Source organism: Candoia aspera, chromosome 2 (assembly GCF_035149785.1).
Source record: "Candoia aspera isolate rCanAsp1 chromosome 2, rCanAsp1.hap2, whole genome shotgun sequence".
Taxonomy (NCBI): Eukaryota; Metazoa; Chordata; class Lepidosauria; order Squamata; family Boidae; genus Candoia; species Candoia aspera.
This window is the reverse complement of record NC_086154.1, coordinates 20,717,991-20,734,706: the sequence shown is the minus strand read 5'-3', so window position 1 is coordinate 20,734,706 and position 16,716 is coordinate 20,717,991. Positions and strand designations below refer to the sequence as shown.

The 16,716-nt window shown below is 46.0% G+C and overlaps 1 protein-coding gene across 1 annotated transcript in view; it reads right to left on the bottom strand.

Moving 5' to 3' along the window:
• The window catches only part of LOC134489057 (zinc finger protein 420-like), a 62,125-nt gene extending 46,970 nt beyond the window's left edge, over positions 1-15,155 (bottom strand). Inside the window, exons 1-5 of the mRNA XM_063291485.1 lie at positions 14,590-15,155; positions 8,243-8,357; positions 8,057-8,124; positions 6,281-6,410; positions 1,162-2,841 (exon numbers count right to left, since the gene is read on the bottom strand). Of these exons, the coding sequence (XP_063147555.1) occupies positions 1,162-2,841; positions 6,281-6,410; positions 8,057-8,124; positions 8,243-8,357; positions 14,590-15,129 (2,533 nt within the window). The 5' untranslated portion in view covers positions 15,130-15,155. The remainder of the gene's footprint in view (positions 1-1,161; positions 2,842-6,280; positions 6,411-8,056; positions 8,125-8,242; positions 8,358-14,589) is intronic.
• Between the last annotated feature and the right edge of the window lie 1,561 nt (positions 15,156-16,716).

The following is a 16,716-nucleotide window of genomic DNA, read 5'->3' as shown; positions in this document are numbered from 1 at the left end:
AAGATTATGGCAACCAGCTTGATTGATAACTGGCAAATAGAGGGAGAAAACGTAGAAGCAGTGAAAGACTTTGTATTTCTAGGTGCGAAGATTACTGCACATGCTGACTGCAGTCAGGAAATCAGAAGATGCTTAATCCTTGGGAGAAGAGCAATGACAAATCTCGATAAAATAGTTAAGAGCAGAGACATCACACTGACAACAAAGGTCCGCATAGTCAAAGCAATGGTGTTCCCCGTAGTAACATATGGCTGCGAGAGCTGGACCATAAGGAAGGCTGAGAGAAGGAAGATTGATGCTTTGGAACTGTGGTGTTGGAGGAAAATTCTGAGAGTGCCTTGGACTGGCAGAAGATCAAACCAGTCCATACTCCAGGAAATAAAGCCAGACTGCTCACTTGAGGGAATGATGTTAAAGGCAAAACTGAAATACTTTGGCCACATAATGAGAAGACAGGACATCCTGGAGAAGATGCTGGTGCTAGGGAGAGTGGAGGGCAAAAGGGAGAGGGGCCGACCAAGGGCAAGGTGGATGGATGATATTCTAGAGGTGACGGACTCGTCCCTGGGGGCGCTGGGGGTGTTGACGACCGACAGGAAGCTCTGGCGTGGGCTGGTCCATGAAGTCATGAAGAGTCGGAAGCGACTAAACGAATAAACAACAACAAATAAATGCAAAAATAAAATCTGTTTTACTTAGGGGTCAAGCAGGGAATATGCCTCAGGAAATATGAGTAGGAAGCTTAAGACCTCTGGAGAATTTAAGGCAACCGGAATATCTTCAGATCGTGAACAGAGAAAACGTGCAATTCTTCTTCTAGTCCTTGGGGGAGCTGGGGGTGTTGAGGACCGACAGGAAGCTCTGGCATGGGCTGGTCCATGAAGTCACGAAGAGTCGGAAGCAACTAAATGAATAAACAACAACTAAATCTAGAATTTACATGGATTCTCACCCAAATGGATCTGTGCATGGGAAATTAGGTCACTGTTCCTCCTGATCTCTTTCCACACTCCATGCATTTCTATGGCTTCTCCCCTCTGTGGATCCCTTTATGGAAAGTAAGGTAACCACTTGTTCTGAAATTCTTTCCACAGTCCGCACATTTATATGGTTTCTCCCCTGTGTGGATCCTTTTATGTCTCATAAGGGACCCATTTTCACTGAAGCCCTTTCCACAAACTCTGCATTTATATGGCTTCTCCCCTGTGTGGATCCTTTTATGGGAAGTAAGGGAACCACTACGACTGAAGCTCGTTCCACACTCTGTGCATTTATATGGCTTCTCCCCTGTGTGGATCCTTTTATGGGAAGTAAGGGAACCACTACGACTGAAGCTCGTTCCACACTCTGTGCATTTATATGGCTTCTCCCCTGTGTGGATCCTTTTATGGGAAGTAAGGGAACCACTACGACTGAAGCTTGTTCCACACTCTGTGCATTTATATGGCCTTTCCCCTGTGTGGATCTTTTTATGCTCAGTAAGTTCACCACTCTGAATAAAGGTCTTTCCACACTCGCTACATTTATATGGCTTCTCTCCTGTGTGGATCTTTTTATGGGAATTAAGGTGACTGCTCCGAATAAAGGTCTTTCCACACTCCATGCATTCATATGGCTTCTCTCCTGTGTGGGTCCTTTTATGGCAAGTAAGTTCACTACTCTGAATAAAGGTCTTTCCACACTCGCTACATTTATATGGCTTCTCTCCTGTGTGGATCCTTTTATGGGAATTAAGGTGACTGCTCCGAATAAAGGTCTTTCCACACTCCATGCATTTATATGGCTTCTCCCCTGTGTGGATCCTTTTATGGGAAGTAAGGTAACCACTACGACTGAAGCTCATTCCACACTCTGTGCATTTATATGGCTTCTCTCCTGTGTGGATCCTTTTATGGCTAGTAAGTTTACTGCTCTGAATAAAGGTCTTTCCACACTCCGTGCATTCATATGGCTTCTCTCCTGTGTGGGTCCTTTTATGGCAAGTAAGTTCACTACTCTGAATAAAGGTCTTTCCACACTCCATGCATTCATATGGCTTCTCTCCTGTGTGGGTCCTTTTATGGCAAGTAAGTTCACTACTCCGAATAAAGGTCTTTCCACACTCGCTACATTTATATGGCTTCTCTCCTGTGTGGATCCTTTTATGGGAAGTAAGGTAACCACTACGACTGAAGCTCATTCCACACTCTGTGCATTTATATGGCTTCTCTCCTGTGTGGATCCTTTTATGGGAAGTAAGGTAACCACTACGACTGAAGCTCGTTCCACACTCTGTGCATTTATATGGCTTCTCTCCTGTGTGGATCCTTTTATGGGAAGTAAGGTCACCACTACGACTGAAGCTCATTCCACACTCCATGCACTTATATGGCTTCTCCCCTGTGTGGATCTTTTTATGTCTCATAAGGGACCCATTTGCACTGAAGCCCTTTCCACACACTCTGCATTTATATGGCTTCTCCCCTGGGTGGATGCTTTTATCAGAAGTAAGGGATCCATTTTCACAAGAAAGAAGGAAAGTCCAATTGTAATTTTTTCCATTGTCTTGGCATATATAATCTTCTCCTTTGGTTTGGGTTGGATAGTGTTCATTTACATCTAATTCATCTTTAAATTCTCTTACACTTTTCCCAACATATTTTTTCTTTATTTTTCCTTCTTGCGCAAGAAAGTCTGGCATCTGAGCATTTATGGAAGTTGAGCTTTTCATATTCCAATTATTTGACTGGTTCCTCTCATGCCTTCCTAGTTCCATTTGAATTGCAGGCTTCTCTGTTCCATCTCCCTGCCTCATCATTTGGGATGGTTCACTGGAATCTTTATTCTCCTGCCCATTATTACCTTCAAAGGAAAGGAGAAATTAAAATGATAGGAAATTTAGGGGGAAAGATCCAACTGTAGGAAGTCATATGAATTTCCTTCTGAAATTTTGCCAAATTCCAGTATATTACAGTTTTGCATGCTTACAGTGGCACGGTATCGAAATGATAATTTCTCTATTCGTGAGCCATAAGAGCTTGAAAAGATCTAAAGCATCTTTTTTTGTTTATTATTATCTGTACCTATTCAAATCCCACCCAAAGTCAGCTCTGAGTTAAGGAAGAATCAGGGGAATATCCAAGGAGGTATAAGGAGAAAACCTAACATTTATTGGAGGGGGTTCAATTTCAGCAGAGACCTGTGAGAACTAAATCAATTTTGAAACTCATCCTTTTCTTCCTAGCCAAACGCCTTTCATTTGCGTTCCTTTTTTTCTTGGCAAAATCACAAGGGTCGCAGAGGAAAAAACCTAGATTTCTTCTATTAACCCTAAACAGCATGTTTGCAATGCAGAAACAGCACCATTTTGCTCCTAATCTCAAGGCTCAGGACTGAAATGAAAAGGAAGAAAAGTCATTAATCCAAGCACCTGAATAAATGACAGTCCTTCAAAGGACTGATAGGGAAGCATCTGGACCCCAAAAGCTGAACTCAATATGATGGAGTTCTGCATCTCCTGAAGCCAAGGAGCTTTTTGTCACTGATATGAAATTGAAATGGAAAAATTCACCAGATGAGAGATGGCACAGGATGCATTTAAGCAGAGAGCCATTGACCTAAGAGACAGTTAAGGGATAACATCAGAAATATATGGGAGATTTTGGAATATTAGAACCACATAATGAAAAAGAAGCGGCAGTGATCTTAGAACTGGACTTTCTTGTTTAAAATTTTGGAAGATATGACTTCGGACAGAATTTTATTACATGGGTGGAATCAATCTACACTTTGCAAAAAGCACAAATAATTGTTAATGGAGCATTAACAAAACCTTGTGAGATACAAAAAGGGACAAGATAAGGATGCCCTTTGCCCCGCTGCTGAGGGCATTTGCTGAGGATTTGGTGGTAATTCTGGAAGATTCTTTGGAGGGAATAGAAATTCTAATGAAAGATTAAAGAAATTGGGCATTTTAGTGGGTCTTAAGATTAATAATCAAAAGACAAAGATGTTAACAAAAATATGAAAATGGAAGATCAAGTAGAAATGATGGGAACAACAGGTTTTAAGATTGAGAAAAAAGTAAAATACTTGGGTATAACTATGATCAATATGAACTGCATGTTATTTCAAAATAATTATATTAAAAGGGCCCGCGGTGGCTCAGTGGTTAAGACGCTGAGTCAGAGGAACATTACGGTCGGCAGCTCAGCAGTTCAAAATCCGAGAGCGCAAGCCACGTGACGGGGTGAGCTCCTGTCAACTAGTCCCAGTTCCTGTTAACCCAGCAGTTTGAAAGCATGTAAACGCAAGTAGATAAATCCTCTTTTGGGCGTGATGGGCAGTAATTAAATTTGAATAATAAATAAATAAAATAAATTAAAAAAGGTACCACTTTGGTGGGAAAAATAACAGGGACATGAAAGGAGCCTCGTAGGGCGTCCCCCGGGCAACTGTGATGTCACCGGCAAATCCTTTCAATACAGAACTCCTTGGTAGATTCTTCTGACACACACAAAAAAATTAAGATATGGAATGAAATTAAGAAGGATATGTTAAAATGGGAGTTTTATTGTAAACCACCCAGAGTCCCCCTCTTTGGGGGGAGATGGGCAGTGATAGAAATTTGAATAATAAATAAATAAATAAACCTTCACTGTTGCGGAGAATTTCTGTGATAAAAATGAATGTTTTGCCTAGAATGATGTTTTTGTTTCAAACAGTACCTATTTTGACAACTGATGTACCATTTAAGCAATGGCAGAAAGAGAGATCTAGGTTTGTATGGAAAAAAGCCACAGGTTAAATATAAAATTGTCCAAGATGCAAAGAAAAGAGGAGGATTAGGTCTGCCTGATTTGAAACTGTACACTGCAGCCTGCTGTTTCGTTTGGTTTGGATGTGGGTGTTGCTGAGAAATAAGAGAATTTTAGATGTTGATCAGCATGACCTGAGGTTTGGATGGCATGGATATTTGTGGTACTATAAAGTTACGATTAATGTAGATTTTAAAAACCATTATGCTAGAAGTGCCATATTGAGAATATGGAAGAGATACAAACCCAGACTGGGCCCGAAAAAACCCTTTATGGTTCTTGGCACAAGAGGCATTTTATGGAAGAGCCGCAGCAGGCAAAGACTAATCGATAACACGTTGAGAGCTATTAGAACATGAGCAAGGGGAATACAAAATGACGTCGAGAGAGCAATTGACGGCAGAGGGAAATAGTTGTCAATGTTTTTCATATTTACAGTTATCAGAAAGGTTCAAGGTAAATAAAAGGACCTGTGGTACTCAACAACATAAGGCAGAATTTGAACCTGAATTACATACAAATGATGAACATGTAATTGCTAAACTGTATAAACAGGTTAAAACATGTATGATAAAATGGGCAAGAATTTTGGTCATAATATACAGATGGAGCAATCGGAACATGTGGGGTTGAAATGACTGAAATTCACGTTACGTTATAATCTAAAAGAGAACTTTTATAAAGTCATGTACCGTTGGTATATGACACCAGAAAAATTACCAGAAATGTATAAAGGTACTTCAATTTATTTTGGAAATGTGGATAACATGAAGGGACATTTTATCATGTTTGGTGGACTTGTAAGAAAGCTAGAAAATGTTGGATTCGAATAAATACAGTGATACAGAGAATTTTAAAGATCAATATCCAACTGAAACCAGAACATTTTCTGTTGGGACTCATGGATAGACAGCTGGAAAAGAGTCATGGAAGATTGTTTCTGTATATGGTAACTGCAGCAAGACTATTATATGCACAAAGATGAAAGGACTCTGAAATACCTACAACACAGGAATGGTTGGTGAAGATGACAGAATTTGCAGAGATGGCCAAATTGACTTGCTTGATTAGAGACGGGACAATATCTACACTTATTAGGGCCTGGAAACCCCTTATGGACTTTTTGCTGAAAAGCGAAAAAAATAAACTTGAGATCAATGGGTTTGAAGATAAGAAAGGATAACTAGGATGTTACCATAGAGAGAGAGGCTAAAATATAATTGCATTTAGAACTGCTGTTAAGAAGATCGGAAGCTACTTCTTTATTTTTATTTTTTCATTTTCTGTTTACTCATTTCTTTATACTTCTTTCTTATTCACTTATTACTTTATCTTCTTTATCTCCCCTTCAAAACTTGTATTGGTTTTACTCTGATAAAAATTCTTTAATAAGATTACAATAATTAAAAAAATACTGTAGTTGATGGCATCTAACTACAAAATGTCTTCCCAAACTCTCTGATTGGGGAGTAGCAAACCCTTACCCAGAGAGGCCACATTCCTACAATTTTCCAGCGTGACTTCCCAATGCAGCGCTTTTTGGTGAGGATCCAGCTGAGACCACTCCTCCTCGGAGAAACACACAGCCACCTCCTTGAAGGACACAAGGCCCTCCTGCAGAAGGAAAAAGAGAACAGAGCAGGCCCAGGAGGATTTGCAAGATCTGTCCTATTCTTCACAATTCCCAAATTCAGGCAGGTTTTATCAACTTGATTGATTCTGCAGGACTTTGTGCCATTCAGTGAAAGTAAGCCCACTTTCCTTCTAGATCGATCCATCCATCCATCCATCATCAAAAGACTCCTAGTGTCTGGAGAGAATCAACTGGCAGATGGGCCTTGGAAACCCACCTATCAGTGACTCCAATCCTTCCTCTGTTTGCAGAAGGAAATGGGTGGGGGATTCTTTCTAGCATTGCAGCAAATGGCGTGTGGTGTCCCCAGAAGAAGCAATCCTGTCCATGCTCGACACCTGCATGAAAGTGCTGGGAGAGCTCAGCCAGGGATTTGTGTGGGCTGCCATCAATACGCAAGGAGAGGCAACCCAGTTTCTGCTCCTCCTCAGATTGCAAGGAAGCTGCTAGTAGTCCAACCCATTGGCTGAACGGGAGATAAGAAGGCGGAGAAAATTTCCTGGGAAGGGCTTTTTTCAGCCTTTGCAAAGCTGGATTGTTTGGCCTCCAAATCCAGGCACAAATCAGAGGATTAGAAACTACTTTGCAAGCCAAAAGTGCCTTTATTCTGTGCTCTTTCAGAACAATTTTCACTTAGAGACATTTCTGTTTGGCCACCTTCATTGGATTTCAATAGTCTGCCTTATCTTTTAATCTCATGGGCTTATTTTTCCTATCACTGGTTGCAAACAAGGCTTCTTAAAAATGGTCATATGCCAGTGTGAGTATTTCGTTCTTTTTGAGCAGCCTTGTACAATTCCAAGTCAAAGAACTACCAGATAATGGGTCTCTTCAAAGCTTTTATAAAAACTTAGTTATCGCAATCTAGGGAGAGCAACTAGCACAAGGAGAGTTAAGTAATGGTTTTAAAAAATATTTCCTAATAAGAATCTCACTTGAATCTTCTATGTTTCTCAGGAATACAAAACTAACCCAGCCAAACAAGAGGGAAAAATGGAAGGAGACAGTTGTCACGCTCCCCGCTGCAAGGCCTATGGGCATCACAACGGGAAACATGCATAATAGGAAGAGAACAGCATAATCCCTAAAGCACCCATGTCTGGAAGGAAATCACGACACAAAAGGGAAGACCCTCAGATCATATTAACAACCATTAAAAAGGGACAAGGGAACCAACACATCATTTCACAGGGAACACAGTCACACATCTCACATAATGGGGGCACCCATCAGACAGGACTTAAACACTTAACAAAAGATTAGGGAAACATCTCCACCTTTCCTCACTGAACACATCCGATCCGGACGAAGGCAGAAAAACAAAGGAAAGCACCGGCATCGCCCATCAACCAACTCATTACAGCCTCAAGCACCCATCGAGTCCTAGCTCGAGGGTGAAGAAGCACAACGTCCGCCAACAAAGTATAAACAGGGCAACCTGTCAACGCACAAGTATTCCCATCTTTTTTCTTGCATGCAATCCGTTCTAATAAATCCTGAAATCCTTAGACTATCTAAGTGAGTCTGTGATTTATTTGGAGCGTGGCTGCCCTGACAACAGCGCTACGTACACCAGCTTGACTTTCTGAAGGAAAGGGAGAATACAAATCTAATTTCCTGCTCTTACTTGAGTTGGAGGTTCAAGCACTGTTTCAGCTCCACCATAAGGAATCAACAACTTCGTTTCATTCCTCCCTGTGAGGGAGAAAGAATTTTAAAATGCATAATTAATGAAATAGGAGGAGGTATTCTACAGAAGAGAATACAAAGAGAAGCTGGGATGTCTCTGGGGAATGGGAGGACCTTGTATTACCTCCTGAGGTGTCCTGATTTGGATCTTCCTGAAAGAAACTCCTGAAAAACAGCTCCTGAGGGGGATTTGATCGATTCCTCCTTCCCTCAGCATCTCTGATCTCCACAGCAAAGGACTTGAAATAAATAATAGGAAGGAGAAAAGAAGAATTAACAGACACCCCACAACATGAAGTGGATTCTTGTTCTCTGAACACAAATTCAAAGCCCCAACGTCCAGCGGTGAGGCTGGAAAGTAAGAAAGGAACGGCTGTCCCAGATCTATCTTCTAGAATGGATAATGGAACAAGGTCCTACAAGAATGAGTGAAACATCTCTACATATCATGAATGCCAGAGAACTCTGGTAGGGAGGGGTTAAGAATTCAAACACATTGCTTGTTGTTGTAATGATTGCCTATTCTGACATACTCAGACTCACAAGTAGATACTTAATGATTTCTGATTTATTGAAAGAATAGTATGCAAATACAGAGAAAGCTGAGAATGAGCAAAAGCGCGCCAAATACAAACTAAAACCCCTCGGCTCGAAACGTAATCCCTCCCCTCGCCCGGCCGTAGCAACCACCCCCCTCCCAGGTGCTGGTAACCGTCACCCACTGATCCTTGGAAAGTAACCTTGAACACATGAGATAACCCAAACACATTCCAAACTAGCAGCCAAGAGATTACACCTCTGCACAGTGGAATCCTCCTCCCAGCCACGATCAAACACGAATCAGGGAAATGACATGAGAAACGTTACGATGTACCAGGAACATTGAAACGGTGAACATGACATACTGCCCCCCAAAGCATGACATACCGCCCCCCCACAGCTAACTAAGGAGCAGGTTTCATAGGATAAGCAGCGTGGAAGCGGCGAACTAGGAGAGGGGAGTGAACATTGTGGGCAGCCACCCACTCCGGATGGGGAAAGTGCTTCCAGCGGACCACGTATTGCAGGGTGTTGCGAAGCCTGCGTGAATCAAGGATTTCCTTCACCTCGAAATGCTGTTGTCCGCCAATCATGATGGGTGCAGGAGGTGGAGACTGGACATGCCAGCGATCGGAATGGTTGTGAGGCTTGAGCAAGCTGCAATGGAAAACAGGATGTAAGCGCCTGAGATTGTGAGCCAAGTCCAATTTAAAGGTGACAGGGTTAATCATCACAACAATGGGGAAGGGACCCACAAACTTGGGAGCCAACTTTTTAGAAGGTTGAGGAGACTTAATGAACTTGGTGGAAAGGTAGACCTTGTCACCAACTTTGAAGGCAGGTTGGAGCACTCTCTTCTTATCAGCATGCAGCTTGTAGGTGGATTGAGCGTCTGCCAACGCTTGCTGAATAACCGGCCAGGAGTCAGCCAGGTGTGTCGCCCAGTCAGAAGGCGAAGAAGGCGGGGAAGTGGGTTGAGGCAAATCCAGAATGGGCACGAAATCCCGTCCAAACACAGTCCGGAAAGGGGTGTGCCCTGTGCTCTGATGCACAGCGTTGTTGTATGCCACTTCAGCAAAGGGCAGGAGATCTACCCAATTGTCCTGCTGATAGTTAACAAAAGCTCGCAAATATTGTTCCAAAGTAGCATTAAGAGCCTCTGTAGATCCGTCAGTCTCAGGATGCGACGCAGTGGAGAGCGCCTGTTTGGTGCCCAGCAGTTTCAAAAATGCCCGCCAAAACTGGGAAGTAAACTGTGTCCCGCGGTCAGTGACCAAATGGGCGGGGCATCCGTGGAGCCTGTACACGTGTACTAGGAAGAGGCGGGCTAACTGCTGAGCCGACGGGATAGAGGCACATGGAATGAAATGAGCTTGTTTAGAAAAGTAATCTTTCACAACCCAAATCACAGTTTTTCTCTGGCTTGGGGGCAATTCGACTATAAAATCCATTGAGATCTCCCACGGACGTGCGGGGCTAGCCACTGGCTGCAACAAACCATGCGGCTTTCCCCCCTTCCGTTTTGACATGGCACAGACAGGGCAAGATGCAACATAGTCTTTGACATCATGCCTCAATGTAGGCCACCAAAATTGACGTCGCACCAGGTGCAGGGTCTTTACAAAGCCAAAATGACCAGCCGTTTTATCATCATGGGACCTGAGGAGGACCTCCCTTCGCAAACTGTCAGGGACATAGAGACGGCTTTGCTTCCGTGCAAAGCCTTGGTCAAAGGTAACAGTGTCTTTATTCATTTGCAACCAAGTGTCAGATTTCAGTTCGGAAAGAAACTGTTGTTGCAATTGAGAAGGGAGCGACAGCCTCCTCCCAGCCGGCGAAATTGGAGCTGAGGGGAGCTGCGCACAGGTCTGGCTGCGAGTGACAGCCTGTACACCTAACTGTGGCTCTGTCCATACTGTACCCACCACATCTGGTACTGAGGTCGAATCCTGAGGCAGGCGGGAAAGCGCATCAACCAAGAAGTTTTTCTTACCCGGAATGAACTTCAACTTAAAATCAAAGCGGCTGAAAAACTGAGCCCAACGGATTTGTTTAGGGGTGAGTTTACGGGGCATGCTGAGCGCTTCTAGGTTTTTATGGTCCGTCCAAACCTCAAATGGACATTTGGCCCCCTCTAAAAGGTGGCGCCATGCCTCCAAAGCGGTTTTCACGGCAAAAGCTTCCTTTTCCCAAACATGCCATCGTCGTTCTGTCTCAGAAAACTTGCGGGAGAGATATGCACAGGGTTTTAGGCAGCCAGTAGCATCTGCCTGCAACAACAGCGCTCCAATGGAGAAATCGGAGGCATCCACTTGAACCACAAAAGGTTTAGTGGGATCAGGGTGTTGCAGGATAGGCTCAGCTGTGAACAGGCTTTTTAGCTTGTCAAAAGCCACCTGGCATTCCGGTGTCCACTTAAGCACTGCCCCCGGGTTCTTCACCCAGCGTGTGTCCCCCAGACCCTTTGTTCGCAATAAGTCAGCGAGGGGTAACGCAATTTCCGCGAACCCCTGGATGAATTGGCGATAATAATTGGAAAATCCAAGGAAACTTTGGAGCTGCCTGCGGGTACGCGGGCACTCCCACTCCAGAATGGCTTGGATCTTTGCAGGGTCCATTTCAATACCTTTGTCAGATATCCTGTACCCCAAATAATCCAGTTGAGGGTCTTATGGAATTCACATTTAGATAGTTTAGCATACAGCTCAGCCTTCCTCAGTTTGCTGAGCACCTGTCTCACCAAACGCTCATGTTCTTCCATTGTTTCAGTGTAAATTAAAACATCATCCAAATAGACCAGTACCCCTTTGAACAAATGTTCATGTAACACTTCATCGATCAATTGCATAAACACCCCAGGCGCCCCTGCCAACCCAAATGGCAACACTTTGTACTGGAAAGAGCCCAGAGGGCAATTAAAGGCAGTTTTCCACTCATCCCCTTCCCGTATGCAGATACAGAAATATGCCTCCCTCAGATCCAGCTTAGAGAAGATTTTCCCCTTGGCCAGATGTGCTAACATGTCTTTTATTATTGGCAGAGGATATTTATTTAATATCGAGACCGCATTCAGTCCGCGGTAATCTGTGCGAAGTCTCAATGTCCCATCCTTCTTTGGTCGAAATAAAACGGGTGCACCCACTGGCGAATTAGCTGGCTCGATAAAGCGCCTTGCCAAATTCTTGTCCACAAACTCCCTCAGCGCTGCCAGCTCAGCTTGGGTCATAGCATAGATTTTTGGCTTGAGCAGTTGGGCATTTGGGACCAACTCTATTGCACAGTCAGTCTTTCGATGGGGTGGGAGTTGGTCCGCCTCCTTTTCACCAAATACATCTGCAAAATCCTGGTATTGCTCCGGCAACCCCTCTAGTAGGCCGGCAACGAAACGCAGAGTTGCTGCCGCCGCCCTCCCCATAGCAGCTTCCACAGCGTCGTCTTCCTCAGGGGCTTGATAAAACCCATCCTTAAAAGTCAAGGTCCTATACACCCAATTTATGTGCGGGTTCTGCTGGACCAACCAAGGGATCCCCAAGATGTCCAACAGGCCCCCCACTAGTGCCACAACAAACGGCAGCCCCTCGCGGTGGATACCCATTTGCAACGCTACCATGCCCGTGGAATGGGTGACTGGCTTTCCCCCCGCCGTAGTCCCGTCCAGCTGGGTAAAAATCATGGGTCGCTTTAGCGGAAATTTGGGTAGCTCCAAAGCAGCCACCACATCAGGGTGCATTAAACAACGTGAACACCCTGAGTCGATCAGCGCTCACAGCTCCACCATTTTTGTACGGGAGCCCAACTTCACCTTCACTGTCAGCGTGGGGTAGTTGCCACTCACCGAAATGTGATCGCGCCCCTCCTCAACCACCTGCCCAGGGGCGCCCCTTAAGGCAGGTGGCAGGCGTTTCCCGCCGGCTGGAACAGATTGGCTTCTCCCTCGTCTCCGAAGAAAGGGGTGTCCTCCCCCTCGGTTTCAGCCACCGCTGCTTTCATCTTCCTGGGCAGTGAGGGTGATTTCCCTGACGCTTTTCCCGGCCGCTCCTCGGTTCGTCCCTTCGGGCACGCCGCTGCTCGGTGTCCTTCCTTCCCACATCGGAGGCATTGCCCCTTTGCAAAACGGCTTTCCTTCACCTCCTGCCAGGCTGTGCGCCCCGTTCTCCCCCGGTGGCCGGGGACCTTGCCGCTCTCATCATAGCCGGTTGTTTAGGACCCTTTCTGCTTTGTGCAAACTTAGCGTGGGCTTGCTCAACGCTCCCCGCCAGTTGAATCCAGTCATACAGGGTAAGGGGATCTGCCCTTCCCAACGACCACCTCAGCAGCTCCGGTCTCAGTCCATCCTTAAACATTTCTATTAAGGTCGTTTGCGACCAATCATCGACTTTTGCAGCTAAGACTTGGAACTCTAGGGCATAATCTGCAACGGACTTCGCTCCCTGGATCAGTTCCCTCAAAGCCACCTTTGCTTTTTCCTTGGCTAGCGGGTCAGCGAAATGCAACTTGAGTGCCCATAGGAAATCTTCGAAATCTTCCAATTCCATAGCCTCCATCTCCATTCATTGGATAAACCAATCAGCTGCCCTCCCCTTGAGTTTGGTGGCCACTGCATTTATCTTAGCCCTTTCGGAAGGAAACAACCTCCCAAACTCCTCCATATAGCTTTTTGCATTGGTCAAGAAAAATGACAGCTTCGTGGGATCCCCGTCAAACTTGACAGTGAAATCCCTGTATCTTGCGCCCTGTGGGCTTCTCTTCCTTGCCTCCTGCCCAGTCCTTTTCCTGGGCACCTCCTGGGGATTTTTCTTCTTGGGGAGGGGAACTCGAAACTCTGACTCTGGGGTTTCTCTTCCCTTCTCTGCCTTTCCCCCTCCCTCTGTCTTCTAAGTGCCGTGGGGGCGATGGGGACGCACGTCTGGGACTGCGGGATGGCGAGCCCACCCGATGCCTCCTACGATCCTTCTTCCTCATGGCAGGGGGGGGAGGAGAGAGAGACGGGGACGACTGTCTGGAGCGAAGCTCCCTTCCCCCTCTGCCCTGGCCCCACCACATTTTCAACATCAGGTCTTCCAGGGCTTGAATTCTAGCTTCCCACCCCTGGGACCTCTCAGGGCTCTCTGAGTCTTCTGATCCTCTCCTGTCAATTCTGACCACATTCGGGGACAGCGGATACCTCTGCTTCCCCACCGTCTTTGACGTTCCGGGTAGGTTTCTCTGTTCCTCACCCCACGTCGTCGGAACCTCTGGTGGCTCTTCCGCTTTTTTAACCACCTTGGATTTCACAGCTTTCCCTTCTGCTGGGCTGGGGCTCGAAGCCTCCGATAAGTCCTCCGACTCTGGCGTGGGGGCTTTTCCCACCTTCCTTACCGTGGAATCCGGTTCCCCCGTACTCGAATACACACTTTCCCCCGAGTGAGGGGTAGGCTCAGTCATCGCTAACTTAAACTCCTCACAGATTACTCTGGAAGGTTGTTAACGGAAAAAATTTTTTTGGAATTCTCAGCTTTATGTAATGATTGCCTATTCTGACATACTCAGACTCACAAGTAGATACATAATGATTTCTGATTTATTGAAAGAATAGTATGCAAATACAGAGAAAGCTGAGAATGAGCAAAAGCGCGCCAAATACAAACTAAAACCCCTCGGCTCGAAACGTAATCCCTCCCCTCGCCCGGCCGTAGCAACCACCCCCCTCCCAGGTGCTGGTAACCGTCACCCACTGATCCTTGGAAAGTAACCTTGAACACATGAGATAACCCAAACACATTCCAAACTAGCAGCCAAGAGATTACACCTCTGCACAGTGGAATCCTCCTCCCAGCCAAGATCAAACGTGAATCAGGGAAATGACATGCGAAACGTTACGATGTACCAGGAACATTGAAACGGTGAACATGACAATTGTATTCAAACCCCTTCCTCATGAAGGTCTCTCACCTGCAACTTGACCTGCTCCTTCCGCTCCTCCGCCTGGCTCAGGAGGAAGCCTTCCACCAGGGCCACCGCCTGGGAGCTGGTCTCTGCCCCACACTCACGCACCCAGCTCTCCATCTGCAGGGGCAGGAGGGCCAGGAACTGTTCCAGGACAACCAGGTCCAGCATCTGCGCTTTTGTGTGCTTTTCCGGTCTCAACCATCGACTGCAAAAGTAGTGGAGTTGGCTGCAAAGTCCTCGGGGACCCTCAGCCTCCTGATATCGGATGCTCCTGAAGTCCCAGGGCTGACCTTCTGAACGGATGGTTTCCTCCTCCAGGATCTCCTGCCCAGTTCTTGCCCAGAACTCCCCACAGCTCCCAGGCTGAACAGCAGGAGGGCCTTTTCCAGTTAATTCACTTCCTGAAGGATGTGTCTCCATTCTTTCCCTTTCCTCTAGCACAACTCCAAATGGGTCTAAGGAATCTTGTGGATCTCCAAACACCTTTTCAATCAAATTCATAGGACTGTTCCTGTAGTTGCTGGAATGGCCACAGCAGGCCATTCAGCCCTCTTTGCCCAAGAGATAATTGTCTCTGTAAAGGGGGATGTTCAGTATATCAGAAATGGAAAAGAAAATAAATACCAAGAATTAGAAAGTGGTAGGTTTAACCATTGAACAACACTGATCCCCAGGGAAGGAAAGTTTTTCTGAACTGGTATAGGTTGCAATGGCATTGAGCAGATAGGTCCTGTGCATGTTTGTGTGTTTATCTGTGTGGTGCAATATATGGGATTAACTTCCATCAAGGACTTGGAATACCCAAGAAATGCATCTCGGAGCATTCTATTTCTTTTTTCTCAGATGGAAGGGCTTGCTTAATAAATACCTAGATCTACATCTACCTACAAGAAGGATTTACACAACATTCCAAGCCCCAAACAGGTTAACAAACCATGAAAGTTCAGTTCTCATCAAATGAAATGCCAATTAAATGACCCTGCCTTAGGATGTTTAGTTCCCTTTCTTCAGGGTTTGCTTTGGAAGAGCCAAGGCACGCTATTACACGCAGGCAGGTTCACAAAACATACCCTAAGCTCAAACAGCTCCACCAGCCGCAGGGGCTGAGTTCACATAAGACACAGGGCTTGAAAGAAGGTAGCGGAGGATGACGTCCTGGTTCACTCACCTTCCTAAGACATGTTGAACTGCAGAGGATCCAACCCTCTGTTATTTTCATCCAGCACGTGGTGAGAATGGAGGCACAATCTTTTGCATCGCCTTCCTTGCGAAGCTTTTCCTCTTTCCTGCTTGAGATTTGCAATGCAAACTCTCCCCCTCCCCCTCCTTCCGGGATTTTCCCAGGAAATGGGGCGTGAAGGGCTCCCCCAGATCCCCTCCTCCTTCCTGGGGATCCTGGATATCTTCCTGGGGGGCGGGGGCAATACCGCTGGTCTGGAGCTCTGCTTTCCCCGCTGCCTGTTACGTGCATGGAAAGGGCGGCAGGGGACCATGGGATCCGAGCTCTCCCTCTCCCAGGACTCAAAAGATTGAACCTGGATAAGGACTTCGCACGTGTCTCTTCCTTCCTTCCTTCCTTCCAACGGGAAGAGGTGCCCCACTCACCCAGGGCACGTCTGAACCTCCTCCTTACAAGACTCTCTGTACAAGACTTTCCTGTATCCCTTTTATGCAACCGCCTGCGACGCTCAGAGGGTTAAAGGGAGAGAGTGCAGCGTCCTAGACAGGGAAGACTGAGTGATGTCACTCCCTTCCCACCCTCCAGCCACCCAATGCCGAAGCTCTTGGTATTCCCTTCTCTGTGCAGAGGGAGCCCCCTGGTGGATTCTGTGTGCAGAGCAGGTGGGGGAAACGCAGTTCTCGGTATAGAACAGGTTGCGGGAAGGAGGCGGAGGAAACCCTTCAGAAGTGGCTGCTCTGCCTTTGGCGATGGAGGCTAGAGAAAGCCGGGAGAGAGATTAAAGCACACAGCAGGGCAAAAAACCATTCTGAAGGCAAGAAAAAACGCCAAGCTGCAGAAAGCCTTTGTTCTTTTCAAACTTGGCTGGAACTGGGATGAGCTGCTCAACGTAAGTGCAACCTTCAACCTATTACATTTATTTGGCTATTGCTTCACTAAATTCTTTCGCT